The 20076-nt window shown below is 59.2% G+C and overlaps 1 protein-coding gene across 1 annotated transcript in view; it reads left to right on the top strand.

Annotated features, from left to right (window-relative positions):
* The window catches only part of GRM4 (glutamate metabotropic receptor 4), a 111382-nt gene that overhangs the window by 36741 nt on the left and 54565 nt on the right, over positions 1-20076 (top strand). Inside the window, exon 3 of the mRNA XM_061146057.1 lies at positions 13869-14085. Within this exon, the coding sequence (XP_061002040.1) occupies positions 13869-14085 (217 nt within the window). The remainder of the gene's footprint in view (positions 1-13868; positions 14086-20076) is intronic.

Genomic DNA, 20076 nt, shown 5'->3' with positions numbered 1-20076 from the left:
TGCAGGCTGGGTTCTCAGCAGCTGGCTCTGCCCCAGGGCCGGTGGGGAGACAGTGCTGGGTCTGTGCTGGGGACAGACAGCAGGGAGCAGGGGGAGGTGACGCTCTGCGAGTGGCCGCCTCTAGCCTGCCTGTGGTCTTGGCTGAATGGCCGCACTTGGCCAGCCCCTTCCCCACTCCGCCCGGTACTCAGGCCCCATTGCTCCAGTGGGACCTCCTCCCTGCCAGCCTGGTGGTGGCCAGGCTGTGACATAAATTTCCTGGAGTGATGGTGCTGTGACTTTTATTGGTTCGTGTGTTCAATAATGTTCACATGTCTCATTATATCATATTATATTAATACAGAGCCCTATATTCCACGCAGCACAGCACATTAACCTGACTTGGTAGGACACTGGGCAGACGCCGTGGTTAATCCCTCCACCCCCGGCCATGCCCCCATCACTGGCCTCCAGAAGGGTCCTTCCAGATGCTCCAGAGGCACCCTGTTAATGAGGTTGTCCCGGCCCTGCCCCCGACTCCCACAGCTTGGGGGGTGGCTCAGCGGGTTCTGTGGACCAGGCTTCTGGATGTCACCCCCACATTGTGGAGGCCCCGGCCTCTACCCTTACCTTTCAGGGCCAGGGGGTCACTAAACCTCCATGGAACAGATGTGGAAACAGACTCAGAGATGGGAGGTGTTGGGATCTAGAGATGTGATGAGGAAAGGCCCAGAGTGAGGACTCTTGGCTCCCTGTGCTGGCTGCTTCCCAGGGGGGTGAGGATGGTGTGGGCAGAGGGCAGGAGGCTGGCAACGAAAGCGGAGTGCGTGCCAGGGGCGAGAGAGCCCACGTGCTAGAGTCAGACAGAGTCGAGTTCAGATCGTGCTTTGCCACTTGCTGCGTGACTTTCTTTCATTTTTGGCTGCACTGGGTCTTCATTGCAGCACGTGATTTCCTTGTTGCAGCTCACGGGCTTTCTCTCGTTGCAGAGCACAGGCTTAGTCACCCCCTGGCATGGGGGATCTTAGTTCCCTGACCAGGGATTGAACCCCGTGTCCTCTGCATCAGAAGGCAGATTTTTAACCACTGAACCACCAGGGAAGTCCTCTTGCTGTGTGGTTTTGTTTCCGTATTTTCTTGGGCCCCAGTGGTCTCATCTGAAAAATGGACGTAATATGTGTGCATTATATGAGAAAGTCCCTGTGGGGTGCTTGGCGTGGAATAGGTGCTCCTGAGACGGTAGCTCCTGGGCCCGTTCGGATTCCACTCACAGCCTCCGCCCGCTGCTGCCCCGCCCGGCTTGCAGGATGCCCGGTCCTGGCCCAGCCTGTTCCAGGTGTCGGGTCCCTGCTGAGCCTCACTCTCAGCTTGGCCCCCAGGGGTACAGCAGCACCTTGGGCTGGTCCCGAGCCCCTGGCCCTTGGACACGTGGGCGTGGCTCACAGGCAGCCTCGTGGCGCAGAGGGAGCCCCGCTTGGCCGTCAGGTGGGCCGGGCTGGGATGCGGCCAGTGACCCTGGGCACAGGCCTCAGCCCTGAGCCGCGGCCTCTCGTGTCAATCAGGGTGAAGGTTTCCTCTCTCCTGGCGCGGGGAGAACCAACAGGAGTGTCTGTGTCAGCAGCTACTGCGCCGTCTAACTCAGATGCATAATAGTGGCTCCCGGCAGCTTGGATGTTTGCGTCTCTTTCCAGGCTTTCATGTCTGTTCACTCATGTGAGCCCCACAGGGAGGTTGACAGAGGCCAAGTTCTCACCACTGTGCCCACTTCACAGATGAGGAGACTGAGGCTCACAGGGGCGGTAACTGGCCTGTGGTCACGCAGCTAGGTAGTGGGTAGAGGGTGGGGCGGCCTGCTTCTCGCCTCTGGAAACCTGGGCCTTGGACCCTTCTAGGCGAAGGGGGTGTAGGTGCTGTGACCCCACGGGGCTCCCCCCTCAGTCCCACCCCTCCTCCCCGGCCTCTGGGCTCCTCCGTCCCTCCGCCTCCCCCCACGTATGGCTCTTGACAAGGTTACGGAGTCAGCATGTAAGACCTGCAGAAGTGAGTGTAATTTATTGATCTACATTTCGCTTATGAAATAGGACAAGTGCTGATTTGAGGATCTTGTTTGCTCTCGCCCTTGCGCCGCCCGCTCCCCCGCCCGCCCCCTGGGTGCTCTTATCTGCGGTAATTCCTCCGAGCCTGCATCAGAACCCGCTTCTTTGTCAGCCTTGCGAGGCTCTCCACTCCATGCCCTCTATTCTTCTCCAGCCCCCATGCCTTATCGGGGGGCCCCCCCTTTTTCCTGGGCTCCTAAGAAAACATATAATGTTTAAAAGGGTGAGACAAGGGACTGAATAAAGCGCTTTCTGGGGAAATATTTGTTCAAAGGCCTGTTGCCTGCATCTGTCTGGTTCTCTCCTGGAAAACATAATTCAGAGCAGGCCTGGAAATTAATCCAAGTGTCCGCTTGCTTTCCTGATAAGAGGCTGGGTGGGTCCTGGGGAGGGGAGACAGGCGGGTGTGGGATGGCTCCCTGCGTGATTGTCTTCTTGGATATCAGTGTGAAATCAGGAGGACAGGGCACAGCAGGCCCACTCCGGGAGAGGCCGGAGCTGAGCCCTGGGGTGGGAGGAGGGAGCCTTCAGCATCTGTGAGCAGGGCGCTGCCATGGAGCAGCCCCTTTCTGAAGAGCAATGCCCTTCAGTTGCCCAGATGAGGCACCAGACCGTGTGGGAGTCCGAACTTGGCTGTGTCTCTGTGACTTTGGCAAGGCCCCGAGGCGCTGAGCCTCGGTTTCCTCACTCGTCTAGGGTGCTCAGGGGTCTGCTGAGCTTGTCCTCAGGTTGGTGCGAAGGGAGTGAAGTGTTCCCTGTGATCACTGGGCCCAATGCTGTGCCAGGCGTCCGAGGACAGAGTAGGGAATAAAGAGAGGCCCCTGGATTCATGCAGCTGACTTTTTAGGGGGAGATGATAATAACTGAAACAAGGGACTTCCCTGGTGGTCCAGTGGCTAAGACTCCGTGCTCCCAATGCAGGGGACCTAGGTTCAATCCCTGGTCAGGGAACTAGTTCCCACATGCCACAATGAAGATCGAAGATCCCCCAAGCTGCAACTAAGACCCGCGCGGCCAAATATGTAAATAAAATACTTAAAAATAAATGAAATAAGCATGTAAGTATAGAGCACGTTAGAGAGTGATCATTGTCTTGGGGGAAACCAAGCTGGGCTTCCCTGGTGGCTCAGAGGGTAAAGAATCCTCCCGCAATGCTGGAGACCTGGGTTCACATCCCTGGGTTGGGAAGATCCCCTGGAGAAGGAAATGGTAACCTACTCCAGTTTTCTTGCCTGGAGAAGTCCATGGACACCGGAGCCTGGCAGGGTACCTGTAGTCCATGGGGTCGCAAATAGTTGAAGGTGACTTTCACTTTTTCAAGCAGGGGGTTGGGGGGGTGGAGACAGGGTGCAGGGGAGGGGAAAGCCAGATTGGTGTTAAATAGCGGGGGTCTGAGAAGGTGATGTCTGGGTAGTCTTGAAGGCAAGGATGTGAGCGAGTGGGCCACGTGCCTATCTGGGGGGATTGCAATCAGGAGGTGGGAACGGCCAGTGCAAAGGCTCTGAGGCAGAGTGTGCCTGGCGTGTTCAAGGGAACAGCAAGGAGACTGTTGGACTGCGGCCGTGTGAGGGAGGCCGAGGTGGGAGGCCAGGATGGGAGCTGGGGATGAAGTCAGAGGTAATGTGTTGAAAATGCTTTGTTCAAATGCCAAGTGTTGTTGATCATTTTGACAACTGGCCCTAGGCTGAGCTGTAAAGGGCATTTTATTAGCACCCGGCAAGGGGCTCCCCGAAGAAGGCTGATGCATGAATTTCGCAGGAAGAGCGGAGGGCTGTGATGTCTTCTGTCTTCCGCCACCCTAAACATTTCAGTCCTTCCGGCTGCAAGATGATATGAGCTCTTTCCAAGCTATTTCCCTATTATGGTGCCTTCAGGAAAAAGAGACCCGTCGTGACTGTGGTGCCGTGCTGCAGGGGTGGGAGGTGGGTGAGGGGTCTGGTGAGGGGTCTGGTGAGGGGCCCGGACCTGGTCAGTGGGGTCCTGGTGACAGTGCAGGGACCTACAAATGCTGGCTGTATCTGGGGTCTCGGGGAGGGGGGAGTCAGGGGCCATGAACCCACTCTTTGGCAGCCACGGGTGGGGTTGGTGATCCTAATTAAAAGCTTGGATCCAAAAGGCTTGATGAGGGAATTTCTAATTAAATAAATTTCATCTCATCTGGGAAACAGAGGTTTGCATATGATAAGCATGAAATTAATAATTACATTTAGAAATTAGTTGTTGCGTGAAGCCAAGCCATTTACACAACCCTCAGGGTCCCCTGGCCCCGACCCCTGCCCGATCCTTTGTAATGGAGACGGATGGACCGCTTCAGCCCGCTGTGTGACGGTCAGGAGCAGAGGCGGTGGCTGAGCAGAGGGGAAGCGGGGCTGGCCGTCCCCTCTGTGGCTGCCGGCAGTGTGGGGAACCCTCTGAGTCCCTGGAGGCAGCAGCTGTCTCTGTGAGATCCTGTGTGTGTGCACATGTGTGTGTAGGCCCACTTGTGGAGTGGGGAGGCTGAGGTTTCACCTCACGGTAAACTGGGCTCTGGAGCTCGTCCCTCTGGCTTTAAATCATGGCTGTGTGTCCTGGGGCAAGTTCCTTGACCTTTCTATACCCAAGCTTAGGGGAAATGAGGAGGATAAGAGAGCCTACTTCATATGGTTATCATAAGATTAAAGGTGTTAGTCCTATAAAACCACTTGGCACAGTTCTTGGCACACAGTAAACACTCAATAAATGCTTATCCTCAGGAAGATGATGATTACATGTGTGCATGTGTGTATGTGAATTTAATTCAGTTCAGCCCAAGCCAGCCTGTGATGGGTGTGAACCTGGCATTTCCAGGCTTTTGAGGTGGAGGAAAATAAAGCTCATCTCTTGCTCTCGGGGAGGTAGAGCTTGCGCCCCTGTGTCTGTCATCATCAGGAGGAGACGCTGCAAGGACAAATAGCCCCCACATCTCTGCGGCTTTAAATACGTAAACTGAATATACTTGCCATGTTATATGTCCACGTGGCTTGGCTGGGTGCTCTGCCCACCTCCTCAGGGACCAGCCTGGCCGGGAACGCTACCAGTCATGGTAGCAGGGGGAACACATACCCCATAGGGTCTCACACTGGTGAAGAGAAGCCCTAACCCTGAATTGATGGCATTTCCTGCTCGCAGCTCAGGGGCCAGAACATGTCAGGTGGCTCCGGCCAAGCATGAGGGGCGCATCGTTGGATTTGCCAGGTGCTGGGGAGGGAGGGAGTGCACGTGTCTCTAAGGACGGCACCCATGTTAGTCACGCGTGGGCTCACTGAGCATCGTCTCTTCCGCTGGAATGTCAGCTCCGTGAAGGCAGGGATTGGGCTCTGTGGGTTTGCCCCAGTGTCAAACATTCTGCAAAGCGCTTAGTAGGTACTCAGGGAAGCACTGAGTCAGTTCCATCTCTCAGTCGTGTCCGACTTTTTGTGATCCCATGGACTGCAGCACGCCAGGCCTCCCTGTTCATCACCAACTCCCGGAGTTTACTCAGACTCATGTCCATCGAGTTGATAATGCCTTCCAACCATCTCATTCTCTGTCTTTTCCTTCTCCTCCTGCCTTCAATCTTTCCCACCATCAGGGTCTTTTCCACAGCCTTATCTAACTCAGTGAAGCTATGAGCCATGCCAAGTAGGGCCACCCAAGACGGGCAGGTCATGGTGGAGAGTTCTGACAAATCATGGTCCACTGCAGAGGGGAATGGCAAACCACCTCAGTGTTCTTGCCTTGAGAACCCCATGAGCAGTATGAAAAGCACTGCTGATGCTGCTAAGTTGCTTCAGTCATGTCTGACTGCGCGACCCCATGGACTGCAGCCCTCCAGTCCCCTCCGTCCATGGGCTTTTCCAGGCAAGAGTACTGGAGTGGGTTGCCATTGCCTTCTCCGAAAAAGCACTGAGTAAGTGAATTCATAGTGAAATCAACAGTTTCTGGGGGTGGGTTGGGGTCCCCTGGGGGAAGGGGAGGCTGGTGGCCGCGGAGAAGCCCGGGTGAGAAGGGACCACATGGTGGTGTGGACAGAGTTTACTGTCTTTTTTTTTTTTGGCCGCGGCATGTGAGATCTTAGTTCTCTGACCAGGGATTGAACCCTCGCCCCATGCCTGGAACCCTAACCACTGGACTGCCAGGGAAGTCCCCGATTTTACTGTCTTTTCCCATAGCACTTGCTGCCTTGGAGACTGATGTCTACTTTTCAGTCCAGGAGGGGAAAGGCTGCTAGCCTGAGGGGCCTTTGTGACCCCGGCAGAGGTCTGTGTCCAGGCCTGGGGTGGGGGCAGAGAGGGGGGCAGAAGGCCGAGTCCCGGAGCACCGGGGTGGTGAGCTGCTTGATGGATCGCCTTGGGGCACAGGGCGGCGGGCCCCCAGTGACCTGACGCTCGGGGGTCCGGAGCCAGTGGCCGGGCTGTGTCCTCCGGGGAGTGAGGTCTGGTTAATGAGGGTGCCCTGAAGTGAGTGCCCAGGCTGGCCTGGCCTGGATTCCCTCAGGGTCTGTGGGGCAGGGGCTAGTGGCCCCCAGCTGGCCCAGTGGGTGGGGGTGGGGGGTCGGAACATGGTCTTTAGGGGGAAGGCCCCAGTCTATGGCCCGGGACAAGGCCCAGCACAGGGGGCAGACCGTCCTTCCATCGGGCCCACCCCAGCCCTTCCGCAGACCACCCAGACACCATCCCAGCCTCCCCCAGGGCCTCCCCCACCTTCCAGTCTCTGGAGGCCTGCTTCTCTGCTCCTGCACCTGGGGGCCCCTCCGGGAGACGGGCCTGGTCAGGACTGAAGGCAGGGGCCCCTCTGCCGGACCCCAATTCCTCCCCCTAACTGCCCTCCCCAGGCACCCTCAGCGCCCCCTGCCTCCCCTCTCTGTGTGCCCCGTCTCTCCTCCCCAGTCCGTCCGCACCCTCGACTCGCCCTGCCAGCCTCCACGCTCTCCTCGGGACACACAGTCCCACTTTCCCCGGTGAATCCCCGTGTCCTCCGACCCGGCCCGGAGCTTCAGCCTGGAGGCATCTCACTCTGGGGAGCTCCTTTCTGGCTCCTCCAGCGGCTGGTGCTCTGAAGGTGGGTTATTTAAATCCACGTCCCCTGCACCTGGCTTCCTCTGCATCAGGAGGTGGTGGCTGATCCGCAAGGGTGTGGGGGGCGCCCGCTGTGTGCCTGGCTCTCAGTGAGATGCCCTCTGCGCCCCCAGGCTCCGGGGAGGGAGGGAGGTGGACAAGGGCATCTCTGCTTCTCCCGGTGCCGGCTCTGCAGCAAAGGCCTCGGGGAGGGCGCTTGGCTCAGCTGGCGAGCGAGGTCGGGGTGGAAGCTGGGCCCTGAGCCTTTGGAAGCTGGCCTTCCCTCTTGCCGGCTCTCTGAACCACACTTTCCTGCCTGAGCAGCTTTCATGTACCCAGAAGCCTGGCTGCCTTTTTATCTGTGAAGGAAACAGCTGATGCTGAGAGCCGGGAGTGGAGGCACCGTGTAGCCGAGATCAGAAGGGCAGGGAGCAGGTGGCCGCCCCAGGGCCTGACCAGCCTCACGCAGGGTCTCCCTCATCCCAACTGAGAGGCGCTGTGGCCAGGCAGGTGGGGGCCCTGGGGTCGACCTGGGTCCTGGCCTGGACTGTGCTTGCGGGCAGAGGAGGCCGCAGCCCCCAGCGGTGGCTGCCTGGCCTGGCTTGTGGGTGGAACGGAAAGAGGAGAGTCAGCTGGGAGGATGGGCAGGGCCCCAGGCCAGGAGCTGGGTATGGGGACTTCCTCGGTGGTCCAGTGGCTAAGACCTTGGAGGAGTCTTAGGGATTGATGCCAAAGGCCCGGGTTCAATCCTTGGGTTCAGTCCTTGGGGAACTCGATTCCACATGCTGCAAGTAAGAGTTCACATGCAGCGTGGAGATCCCACATGCTGTGACGAAGGCCCAGTGCAGCCAAATTTAAAAAAAAAAAAAAAGAGAAACTGGGTCTGCATCTTGTTTCTGATTTCTCCTGATGGCTCTGCTGCTCATTGGGCACTTTTCCCTCTCTGAGCCTCAGTTTCCTCACCTGAAAAATGGGCACAATGGCCCTATTCTTGCTTCCCTGTCTAATAATATCTAGCGTTTGCCGAGGGCCCCGTGTGCCAGGCACAGTTTTCAGTCCTGTGTGTTCTCTCCGGCATGGTCCTCTCTGTTGTTATTTGGGCCACTTTTTAGGGGTGGGGAGGCTGCTTGCTTGTCTAAGGTGGCAGAGCTGGGTCGCACAGCCCTGGGCAGGCTGGCTCCAGAGAGAGAGGTCTGAGGCCAGGGTTAGGGAGGCAGAGGGAGGAAGAGGAGCATTGATGCACATAACTCAGGGGAAGAGGGCTGGGGTTCCTGGCGGGTGGCCCTAGGTTCCCAAGTGATGGCCCCGGACATCCTGCTGCGTGACTCAGGCTTCCCCAGGTCAGGGTGGAGCACTGACTGCTCTGAACAAAACGCTGGCCTTGACGGGGCCCCGGCCTTCAGAGGCCATGGGGTCTGGGTCCCGGGTGGGCTCTGAGATGCTGGGCAGCTTTTTCACCCCCTCGTCCTCCTCGGGATGGGAGGGGGCTATGGCGGGGACCTGCCACTCTCAGGGGGTCGTCAGACTATGTTGGTGTGGGAACCAGTGGCCGTGTCTGAGCTGTTGGCACCTGGGCACCACTCACATCCCGGCTGGAGTTGCCATGCCCGGGTGGGTGTGTGGGGCTGCTGGCTGGGCCTGGGGCAAGTTCAGAAGAGATTCAGGATCCAGCACACAGACATGCATGCCTATACCTGGTCCCTCACATGTGCACACATGTACACGCATGTCCCCTCTGCCTGAAAAGCCCCCCTGCACTTACGTGGCCCCTCCTTCACCATCTTGGGGTCCTGACTCAGCGTCGCCCTGCCAGAGGGGCATCCCTGGCCCTTTTCCCTCACACCCTCTGCGTGCCCTGCTTTCCTCTTCCTCCTGGCTCCCTGGCCCCATCTACCCACTCTGCCTCACCTTTGCATTATCTGCCCCCATCCACACGGGGAGCCCACGGGTCAGTGTTCCCCTGCTCTCAGAGCTGGGCCCGGCAGGCTGTTGGGGCTCAGTGACTTGGTAGGAGGAATAAACCAATGAGTGTGCGGTGTGCTCGTGTGCTCAGGGCACATGCTCCAGCACATGCTCACACGTGCACATGTCACACACACACACACACGCACGTGGTTGACATTCATCTTTATTGTTGCTCAAGCCCAGAAACAGCTTTTGTCTTCCCTGTGTGGCAGGGACCTCCTTGTCACTCCAGAAGCCAGAGAGAGGGAGGGTGAGGGGGAGTGTTTATTCAAGTGCTGCCCCATTCAGTCCTTTGGCCCTTCTGTACTTTCGTAAGGGAGAGACTTGGCTGGGTGCCAGTGTGCCACTCTTGGTCGTCCCACCTGCCTCCTCCCCCTGCAGGCGACCCCCAGATGCAGTGAGTGTTGGGTTTGGGGGTGGGATGAGCCCAGTTCCCTTGGCATCTCCCAGTGACCTTGCCCAGTACAAGGAGGGAGCCTCAGAATACTTGTTGAATTGTTGGGCAGGCATCCTAACACCCGGGAGGTTGTGCTCGCTGCCCCAGAGTAGCCCGAGTGCCCACAGGGCTTGGCGCTGTGGGAGGTCTGAGCAGGCTGTTTGGAGGATGAGGGCTCCTAGAGGGCTGCCTGGAGGAGGTGACACAAGCTGGGCATTGATGCACCAGGAAGATTTGGATGTGGGGAGATGAGGTCATGGGCTTTGTGGGCAGAGGAAGACAGACAGAGAGGAGGGAGAAACAGGCAGACAAATGGCCCCAGGGTAGGACGGCCGTGGTTGTCAGCTGCTGCTGAAATCTGGCTTCTTGCTGACTCTTGCCCCAGGAGGGTGTGGCATCCCCAGTGCCTCGGCTCAGTACACTGTGGGTGCACGGGGTGTTAGGTGAGACGAGGAGGGAGGCAGGAGCGGGAAGCGCCGGTGGGGAGGCGGGTGTGGTTGTTGTGGAGAGGAGTGTGCTCAGCTGGGCTGCAGGGCAGGGCTTCCCAGGCGGTGCTAGTGGTAACAGAAGCCGCCTACTGGTGCAGGAGACTGGAGGAGATGTGATCCCTGGGTCAGGAAGGTCCCCTAGCAAAGGGCGTGGAAATCCACTCCAGCGTTCCTGCCTGGGGAATCCCATGGACAGAGGAGCCTGGTGGGCTCCAGTCCACGGGGTTGCAAAGAGTTGGATGTGACCGAAGCGACTTTGCACGCACCGGCTGCAGAGCGATGAGAGCTGGGGAGGTGGCAGAAGCCCACTGAGCCAAGTTGTCACAGGCCCCTGCCCACGGGGCGCTCCTTGCCTTTGCCACCCAACTCCAGGCTGGGGTGGGGATGAGAGGGAGGGGGCTTGGAGGGCCAGCCAGTCCCAGGAGGTCTCCCCACTGAGCACAGTGGTAACTCTGTGACCTCAGAGAGAGAGAGCTGGGGGTGGGGGGAGGCCCTGGGGACAGTCCGGGGGTGAGAAACAGTCAGAAAGGGCGCTGTCCTGAGGAAGGGCAAGGGGACGGATGACTGCCTCATTAGTGCTGACCCTACCCTCGAGTGCTGACTACCTGCCAGGCGCCAGGCGCTGCCTGAGTTTCTCCCATGAATTCCCGCAGGTGCGACTCACAGCCTCAGGAGGAAGGGATTGGAATTATTTCCATTTTGCAGCTGAGGAAACTGAGGTCCAGAGAGGTGACATTACCTGCACCCAGGTTTCCCACACCAGGAATTTGAATCTGAGCACTGTAGCTCCCAAATTGTTGCTTGGACCCATCCTCCGGGGAACCTCAGGAGGGTCTGCAGCCGAGGGAGGGAGCCTGCGGGGGCGGCAGGCGGAGCTGGCAGAGGGGACCACGGGTAAGAGGATGCTTATCCCCTGGACCCTGAGGCCTCCTGCAGGCTGACACACCCTGAGGTGACCCCGCACTTGGTCCTCTGCCCTTTATGGGAGGTGGTGTGTGTGCAGGGGCAGGGGTGGGCCTCCTTGGAGGAGGCTCTGAATCCCGGCACCTGGACAGCCGCCTGCCTGCCCGCTGGCCTGGCCCAGGCCGAGTGCCCAGCCTGGGGGCAGAGGGGAGGGGGTTGGAAGCAGGACTGGGCCTCCCCCAGACCTCCTGGCCCCCCTCTGGCGGGCCAGGCGCTGTTGACTCCAGCCCCGAGGCCCCATGTTGGGAGAAAACATCAAAAGCACGAGACAAGCTGCTTCTAATTAGGAGACAAGTGCATTTCTGGGTGTGTGATCAGGGCCGGCAGAGGTGAGCTGGCGAACAAACAAAGCCCCGGCCTCTCTCGGGGACCTGCTGTGCTGGCCCCACGTCTCTGCCGTCAGCTCCAGATTCAGGGCGCGTCTCTTCAGAGCGATGACCCTGGGGGTGACGTTTATTTTGTTCTGTTTTATTGTCCAAAAATTTTAAATGTGGCCATTTCAGACGCACACAAAAGTACAACAGACAGGGCAGTGCGCCTCCGTCACATCCACGTCACCGCACAGCCGTCAGCTCTGGGCCAGTGTCATCTCTTCTTCCACACGTTCCTGCCTCGGTTCTTTTGAAGGAAATCCCAGGCTTCCCATCACGTCATCCCTAAGTATTCTAGTACATGTCCCTGAAACAGTGGGTCTCAACTGGGGACAGTTCTGCCCCCAGGGGACATTTGGCAATGTCTTGAGACATTTCTGGTTGTTACTGGGGGAGGACGAGCTGCTGGTGTCAGTGGGTAGGGGACGGGGTGCTGCTTGACAGCCTGCGGTGCACAGGACAGCCCCCCAACAAGGCATCACGGCCCACTTCCCTCCACAAGCATTAATAGTGCTGAGGCCGGGAAACCGCGCCAAGAGCTCGGGACTCTTAAAAACCAACCAAGCAACCACAGCTATAACACCATCGTCAGACCTTAAAAATGACGATAGTTTCTGAATTAATCATCAGGTATCCAGCCAGAGTCCACCTTGTAGGGGGTGCTGCGTTCATGCTAAATGCTCTCTAGGGCCGCGAGGACTGGGCTGGTTTTCAGACTCTGCTGACTCAGGCAGGCAGAGGGACTCATGTACTCTGGAACATTCCAGTGGGGTTTGCTCTCTAAACACGTGCTGTATTTGCATGGTTCCATATGGAAAACTGGAGTAGGAGATGGCAACCCATTTCAATATTCTTGCCTGGAAAGTCCTGTGGACAGAGGAGCCTGGTGGGCTGCGGTCCACGGGGGTCATAAAGAGTTGGACACAACTGAGCAACCGACCAACCACACAACATGGAAAAAATGCAGAGCGTGTAAGGTGGAGTGTCCCCTCCAACCATGCCCCCGGCCCCTGCTCTCTCCAGGGAGGCAGCGCTGCCCTGCGGAGTTTCAGGGCAGTCTGAGGATGTTCCGCTATGGAAGCTGGACCCCCACTGTCCCTGGGGATGGGCAGAGGCCAGGTGGGCAAACCCATGTGCAGGGGGCTCCCCGAGTCCTCCTGTTCTGGAATATGTTCCCACCCCCAGTTGTCATGTGGACTAAAGTTCTGGCCGTGAGGTTTTTGCAGTCAGGATTGAGCCTTAATGATTCCCTCGGGGAATCAGTCTTAGATGTGACATTCGCCCAGAGCGGTATGCCTACCCTTTCACCCTGTCACTGTGGCCAGCTGAGAGCAGGGAAGAGGGGACACAGGAAGGGTAGGCGATGGTGTGGACCAAGCCTGGGGGTGGACAGCGGGGGCCACTGGCAGGGCCTGGGAGCTGGGGGCAGGCGAGGACCCTGTGAGGAGGGCACAGGGCAGCGAGCAGAGGTGGAGGGGGGCTCGGGAGAGTGCACGCAGCCCCTTGCAGCCCCTGTGGATGCTGGATGTCCGCCACAGGGGAAGGGCGGCTTCGGGCCTCTGAGTCCCACCTTTGCCTGGGGCGGGGCAGGAAGGCGCCCTGTGACTGGGGGAGCTGGCCGAGGAGGACCACGAGGCCCGGAGTCTGCAGGAGCGGCTGTGGCCCCGGGCAGGCCCTGCTCCCGGGGGCTCTGGATCCCAGGCTGTGGAGAGAGACCCCATTCCCTCTGGCCTCCCAGGAGCCCACCCTGGGGTGGGGAGGGGGCAGGGGAGCTGGAACTGGGCTCTGTGCCCTCTGAGCTGGGCAGGAGGAAGGAGCCGGGGCCCAGAGGGAGCTGTGAGGACATGGAAGGCTCCTGGGGGGCAGGGGCTGGACCAGAGAAGCCCTCAGGATCCCTCATCCCCGCTCCATCCCTGGGCCAATGCTCACCCATCCGGGGCTGCTCCCCAGCTGGGATCTCCCAGCTTTTTATGTCAGCTGAGGCCCCCAGAGGCACCTGCGGGGGTGTGTATGTGTGTGTGCATGCACACGTGTGTGCATGTGTGCTATCCATGATGGCTCTGGGGTGTGTATGTGTAGGTGACGGAAGGCCCACCAGCCCCAGGATTCTGTTGAGGTGAACTGGGAGACTTTCTGGAGGAGGAGGGCTTGATGCTTACCAGTCACTCCCTTCTCACCCTGGTGCCTTCTGGGAGTTGGGGGAGAGGTCTGGGAAGACATAGGATCCGGGGAGCTGAGCGGAGGAGGGGGTCGGGCTTTGGGACCCTGAGCAGAGCCGGGGCAGGGCTGACCAACAGCTGGCCCAGCTCTCAGCCTCGGTTTCCTCCTCTGTCGGGTGGGGCTGGGACCTGCTCATCCCACGTCAAGAGGGCCCCCCTGGGTTGAGAGGAGGCCGTGCCCGCGGGAAGGGCCGGGATGGTCCCTGGGCGGGAGGCTGGTTGGGGTGTAGGGGCTGGCCCTGGCTGGGCAGGGTGGGGTGCCAGCCACCCCCATCAGCGGCCCCTCTCGCCCCCCAGATCCCCCAGATCAGCTACGCCTCCACAGCCCCCGACCTGAGTGACAACAGCCGCTACGACTTCTTCTCCCGCGTGGTCCCCTCGGACACGTACCAGGCCCAGGCCATGGTGGACATCGTGCGCGCCCTCAAGTGGAACTACGTGTCCACGCTGGCCTCGGAGGGCAGCTACGGCGAGAGCGGCGTGGAGGCCTTCATGCAGAAGTCCCGAGAGGATGGTGAGTCTGCCTGTGGGCTCCCGCTCAGGGCCGGGGCAGGGGGTCCCCGCGGGGGCCGCTCCCAGGTCCTGTCGTGGGCTCTCCTCCTGCCCCGGGGCCCCCTCACGGGCCTGAGCCTGTGGCCTCATGGGCGGGCGGCTGGGTGGCTCCTGGAGGCAGCGGGTGGGCGCGAATGGCTTCTGCGGACATGGCCAGGCAGATGGAGGAACCGTCTATATTTGGGGCACGGGAGTCAATGGAACGGCCCCTGTTCTTGGGCAGAGAGGAGGGGAAGGAGGTGGGCATGGAGGGAGCCTTGTTCATGGGGGTCTCAGGGACCCAGGAGCCAGAGCCATCCTGGGAGCAAGGGTTTGTTTGTGGGACTGAGAATTCAGACTCCTTACAGCTGAGCCGTCTGCTGGGGTGAGCGGCAGGGGCTGCGCGGGTGGGGCCGTAGGCGCCCCGTGGGTGGCATTTGGGGGGAGGATGGGACAGTGGCTTGCTGTCCTCGGACACTCCCCACTTACCACCAGCCCCTCTTCCCCCACAGAGCTCCCCGCACTCCCAAATTGCAGTCCTCAAAGTGATAAAGGTTTCAGTTATCAGTGAGTATTAACAGGCTAAGACAGGGTGAGCTCCAGCAGGCCCACCCTTGGGCCTCTGAGCCGGCCTTTCCGATGGCCCTGCCGGGGAGGGCAGCCGTATGGGACAGTGGCGGGGGCTGCATCCAGGGCAGCAGACTGGCCTCTGGGTTGGCTGACTCAGGGCAGTGGGCTGGAGGGACGGCTCCCCTAGTGCATGGGAGCCCCTCCCCTCCTGCTAGACCCCCTCCCCGCAGAGGGAGCCCCTCCGCCTCCTCTCCCAAGGCCCTGTCTCTAAATAGCTCACTGTGGAGCCCTCGACCTTGGGGATGGCATCTATATATTTATACCAGGATAACCCCGGGACTCTAATTGCTTCTCCTAAGGACCACAGAGTGTCCAGAGGCGGGCGTCGGTAACACCCTGCGGGTATAATCCTGCTATAAATCTCGGATAAGCCCCTTTAATTGTACAGCCGAAGCCACGGGTGGTTGTAACCTGGCGGAGAGGGCGGCAGGGTGGTGGAAGTGGGGCAGGGCTGACGGATGGCTGTAGCCCCGGGCCACCGCCCCCGCCCTCCGCTCCAGCAGCTGGGCCCCCGTGGAAGGAAGCCAGAGTGGTCAGAGCCCACTCCTACCTGCAGGCAGGCTGGGCAGCATCAGACCGCAGCCCCCAGCCCCTCCCTCTGAGGGCCCGCCAGTCCTTGGCTCCTTTGCTCAGATGGGCTCCTCTCCGCCCCAGCTCCATCCATCCTCCCCAGCAGGCTCCTCTCCGCCTTGATGGCTTAAATCCTTTCCCGAACAAGCCCACGGGCTGTTTCAGCTGCAGTCGGGCAGATTTGGGGACAGAGGTGCTGGACGGGGGCAGGATGGAGGTTCAGAACTTGGCGTCCAGGGGGACCAGGAAGACAACCCCGGACTCACATGGCCCTCCCCATGTCCCTGGCGTGTGCTGAGCCCCTGTTTACACCTGGTGTCCTGAGTCATCCACCCTACCTGGTGAAGTAGGTACCCACATTGTACAGGGGAGGAAGCTGAGGTACGGAGAGACCACATAATAACTGACAACAGGTCACAGAGCAGGTTAGAGGTGGAGAAGGGGTGTGAACCCAGGAGAGCTGGCTCCAGGACTTGCAGGTTTTATCTGTGTTGTGTTTTTGTTACTCTGTCTTCTGCCCATTTCCCAGCTGCATAAACTGAGACACGTGTGGACCAGACCTATGCAGGGGATGGGGGTATGACAGTCTCACACACACACACACACACACACACAGCCCTTCGGCCTGGAGGGACACATGCGTTGTAGGAAAGGCTTGGGATTGGGGTGAGGTCTGGGCATTGGGTTTTGGCTGAAGCTGAGGCTATTGTCTGAGTTTCTGTGAGCATCTAATCAAGCATTGAGTTTTTTTCTAGAAAATAGAAAGTCTGCTGAAGATTTTGTAAAGGACCTCTAGAAAAATAAGAGCTCAGGGCCCTCACAGTGCCCCTGCCCCCTGCACTCCATCCTGTCACCAAAGGTCCGGCTTTCCATCGGGCCGGACCTCCTGCGTCCACAGACCCCCGCAGCCCCGGTGCGTCTCCCTGCCCTACCTGCCAAATGAAATTTGATTTGGAGAACTGTCTTTAGTGAATGAAAAGAAAAGGGGAGAAAAAGCCGCGCTTCAGCAGCCCAAATTGAAATCAGAATTGAGCAGCCAGTAGAAAGGGGCCGCTGTACCTTGTAGCCTAATCCCTGCGAAAGATTAAAGATGTCTCTGGCCGTATATTGTATTGATTTGTTCTCTGAAGTATAAATCATCTTTGAGTTGCTCAGAGGCGTGCCAGGGAGTGGGGTGGTGGGGCGGGCTGAAGGTGCACGTCAGAGCCCTGGTGAGAGTGGGGCCAGCAAGCCCTGGGCGCCGACCATGTGCTGGGCTCTGGGTCCTGCAGGGAGCATAATCATGCCCATTTCATAGATGAGGAAACTGAGGCCAGAGAGGGTAGGTGGCTCTCCCAAGACCACATAGCCAGAATGTGGAGGGGCTGGGTTTGGAACCAGCTCTGCCCTCTGGGTGGGGCGCACCCGAGCACCCAGCACCGATGGGGCCTTTGGCAGAGGCCTTGGAGAGAGCCCCGATGCTGCGCTTCCTGGTGCCCATCAACAGCGCCCTCCCGCCCCAGTCACTGTGTCATGCGGACCCTGCCCTGAGCAACCCGTGGCCCTAGACTGAAGTCTGCGCTGTGGCAGGCTCACACGTTGCACGAATCCTGGTGACAACCTTGTGGTCCTCGTGTTCTGTCCTCTTTTCCAGGTGAGGACACCGAGGCTCAGAGGGGTGAGCTTGCCTCGGCTCATAGAGCGAGGTGCTGGAGCTACTTGGAGCCAGGCTGTCAGATCTGGTGCCCCCACCCCAGGCTACCCGCCTTCCCCACATGGCGCTAGCCACGTGTGGTTAGGAGAGCGGCCGTAACAGACATACCTGGGCTCCGACTAGGCCACTCACTGGTCACACGATCCTTGGAAAGGCACTTAGCCCCTCTTGGTTTTGGTTTCCTCATCCGCAAAATGGGATAAAACTGGTTGTTATCAGAATGAAACGTGCTGGCCGGTGGAGGTGGGCACTCAGGAGCTCACATTGGAGCGTTGTTATTATTACAGGTCCTCCCTGCTGCCGGGCATTCCGGGGGAGGCCTGGGAGTGTTGGAAGGCCTGAGGGGGCCGTGCTGGGCCCTGCAGGCCGTGTCCAGGGACAAGACGAGGGATGAGACCACGGGAGCCCTGGTCAGCCTGCTTCTTGAAGGCGAGCTGGTCTGGTGGTGAGCGGGCAGTGTAGCGAGCCCCAGAGGCAGCCAGGGCAGGACGTGTGTGTGTGTGTGTGTGGGGGGCATACTAGGTGATTCTCTGGGCTTGTGCCTGGCGGGCCTGCCCTGATAGCAGGGCCTGTGTGAGGTGTGGGTGCCCCTCTGTGTGAGGTGTGAGCGCCTCTGTGTGAGGTGTGGGTTCCCCTCTGTGTGAGGCATGGGTGCCCCTCTGTGTGAGGTCTGAGTGTCCCTCTGTGTGAGGTGTGCGTGCCCCCTCTGTGTGAGGTGTGGGTGTGTGCCCCCTCTGTGTGAGGTGTGGGTGCTCCTCTGTGTGAGGTGTGGGTTTCCCTCTGTGTGGGTGCGTGCCCCCTCTGTGTGAGGTGTGGGTTTCCCTCTGTGTGAGGTGTGCATGCCCCCTCTGTGTGAGGTGTGGGTGCGTGCCCCCTCTGTGTGAGGTGTGGGTGCCCCTCTGTGTATGGTGTGGGTGCTCCTCTGTGTGAGGTGTGGGTTTCCCTCTGTGTGGGTGCGTGCCCCCTCTGTGTGAGGTGTGGGTTTCCCTCTGTGTATGGTGTGGGTGCCCCCTCTGTGTGAAGGTTGGGTGCCCCTCTGTGTGGGTGCATGCCCCCTCTGTGTGAGGGCTGCTGCCGTCTCGCTGCAGGGCTCCCCCCTCTCTGCCAGGTGGAGGCTGCCCAAGGGTGAGTTGAGTGGCAACAACCAGTGCTGGGACGAGGTATGCAGAGACCACGTGAGTCACCCTGGAGGGGGATGCAAGCTAGAGGGGCTGGCAGGGGGCCCTGCCGTGAGTGCCTCCCACCACTGTCCTGGGTGCTCCCAGGGGCTGGGCTCTGGAGTGGAAACTTCTATACCCCCACAGCTTTTCTGTATCTGCAGGGGCCTGTGTGAGCCTGTTTACTTGCGCTGGTGCTCCATTTCACAGATGAGGACAACTGAGGCTCAGGAAAGTCAAGGAGCTGGTCTAAGGTCACAGGGAAGTTGAGTGTCAGAGCCCAGGGCTCCTGTTTGGGTGACAGGTGAAGGGGTGATTAGTAGGTAACATGTACGAAGCCCCCTGTGAACCAGACCCTGTTTTATGGGCTTCATAACTCATTTATGGAGTTATTCATAACTCTTGAGAGTCCCTTGGACTGCAAGGAGATCCAACCAGTCCATCCTAAAGGAGATCAGTCCTGGGTGTTCATTGGAAGGACTGATGTTGAAGCTGAAGCTACAATACTTTGGCCACCTCATGCGAAGAGCTGACTGATTTGAAAAAACCCTGATGCTGGGAAAGATTGAGGGCAGGAGGAAGAGGGGATGACAGAGGATGAGATGGTTGGATGGCACTACCGACTCAATGGACATGGGTTTGGGTGGACTCTGGGAGTTGGTGATGGACAGGAAGGCCTGGCGTGCTGCGGTTCATGGGGTCGCAAAGAGTCGGACACGACTGAGCGACTGAACTGAACTGAATTCATTTATCTTTCAGGACAACTCTGTTATGTGGGGGGCCATGCTGAGGCTCAGAAAGGTTAAGTAACTCTCCTGAGGCTACACAGGTGGCAGGTAGCAGGAGGGGAATTTGAATCCAGCCAGGCCTCCCCGTCTCTGGTGCACGTGACAGTGAGTACACAGGTCAGCTCTCAGCAGGGGCCTCTCCGTGGGGTCTCCTGGGCAGTCTGGTACTCCAGCGAGTGATTCCAGTTCCCTGGGCACATCTAGGCCTGTGCTCCTAGGGTGGGAAGGAGAGGGCCTTCCTGAGTGTGGCAGGAAGAGGCGTGGGGGCCTTAGGAGGATGCCTTGTCCCTTGCACGGTGGGAAATTCTAAACCTCCTCTGCCTGCTGGGTCCCCGCGTCCCCCATTGGTATTCCGGAGATGCTGGTGCATCAAGCTGTCGCTTCTCTGACCTCCAGCTCCAGCTCCCTGGGCAGGGTGTCAGGCCTGCATTTAGATGGCCCCTGTCCACATGGCTGGCTGGCAGGGCTGGCCCAAGGCTGGGGCACCTCTTCCCTCTGGCTCTGTGACATCTCTAGACTCAGCTTCTCGGGCTGTAAACAGAGGCTCTGAGAGGTAAGGGTTAGCCACCTAGAAAGAGCTATGCTGCCTGGGGGCTGGGGGGCCCTGGTGCTGCTCATTTTTCTGGGAGAGCAGAGAGGAGGTTTGCCCCAGGGCACCCCCAGGACCCAGAACCCCCAAAGGGGAGGCCACTGGAAGTGCCCACTCCCCTTTCTGCTGCCCACCCCCCAAGACCTTGTCTCCTTCCGCTCTACCGGTCTCTGCTGCAGTAATACCAGCCTCCTCATGGCCCCTCTGACACTCCAGGCACACGCCGACCTCAGGGCCTTTGCACTGGCTGCTCCCTTGACCTGGAAAGCTCTGTCCCCGGTGGTCTAGGCGGCCTCTCCTCAGGGCACTTGGCTGCCTTCTCAGCTGTGCCCGCGTCAGGGGAGCCTCTTTGTGTCCCACTGTGTCCCCAGCTCAGTCCCTCTTTCCTGCTCTGTTTTTCTTTTTTAAAAGACTTCTTCTTTGTCTTCTTTCTTTTTTTCATTTGCCTGTGTTGGGTCTTAGTCACGGCACGCGGGATCTTCACTGTGTTACGGGAGATCTTTAGTTGCGTAGCATGGACTCTGGTTTTGGCTCACAGGCTTAGATG

Source organism: Dama dama, chromosome 7, assembly GCF_033118175.1.
Source record: "Dama dama isolate Ldn47 chromosome 7, ASM3311817v1, whole genome shotgun sequence".
Lineage (NCBI taxonomy): Eukaryota > Metazoa > Chordata > Mammalia > Artiodactyla > Cervidae > Dama > Dama dama.
This window is presented reverse-complemented; position numbering and strand designations above follow the sequence as displayed.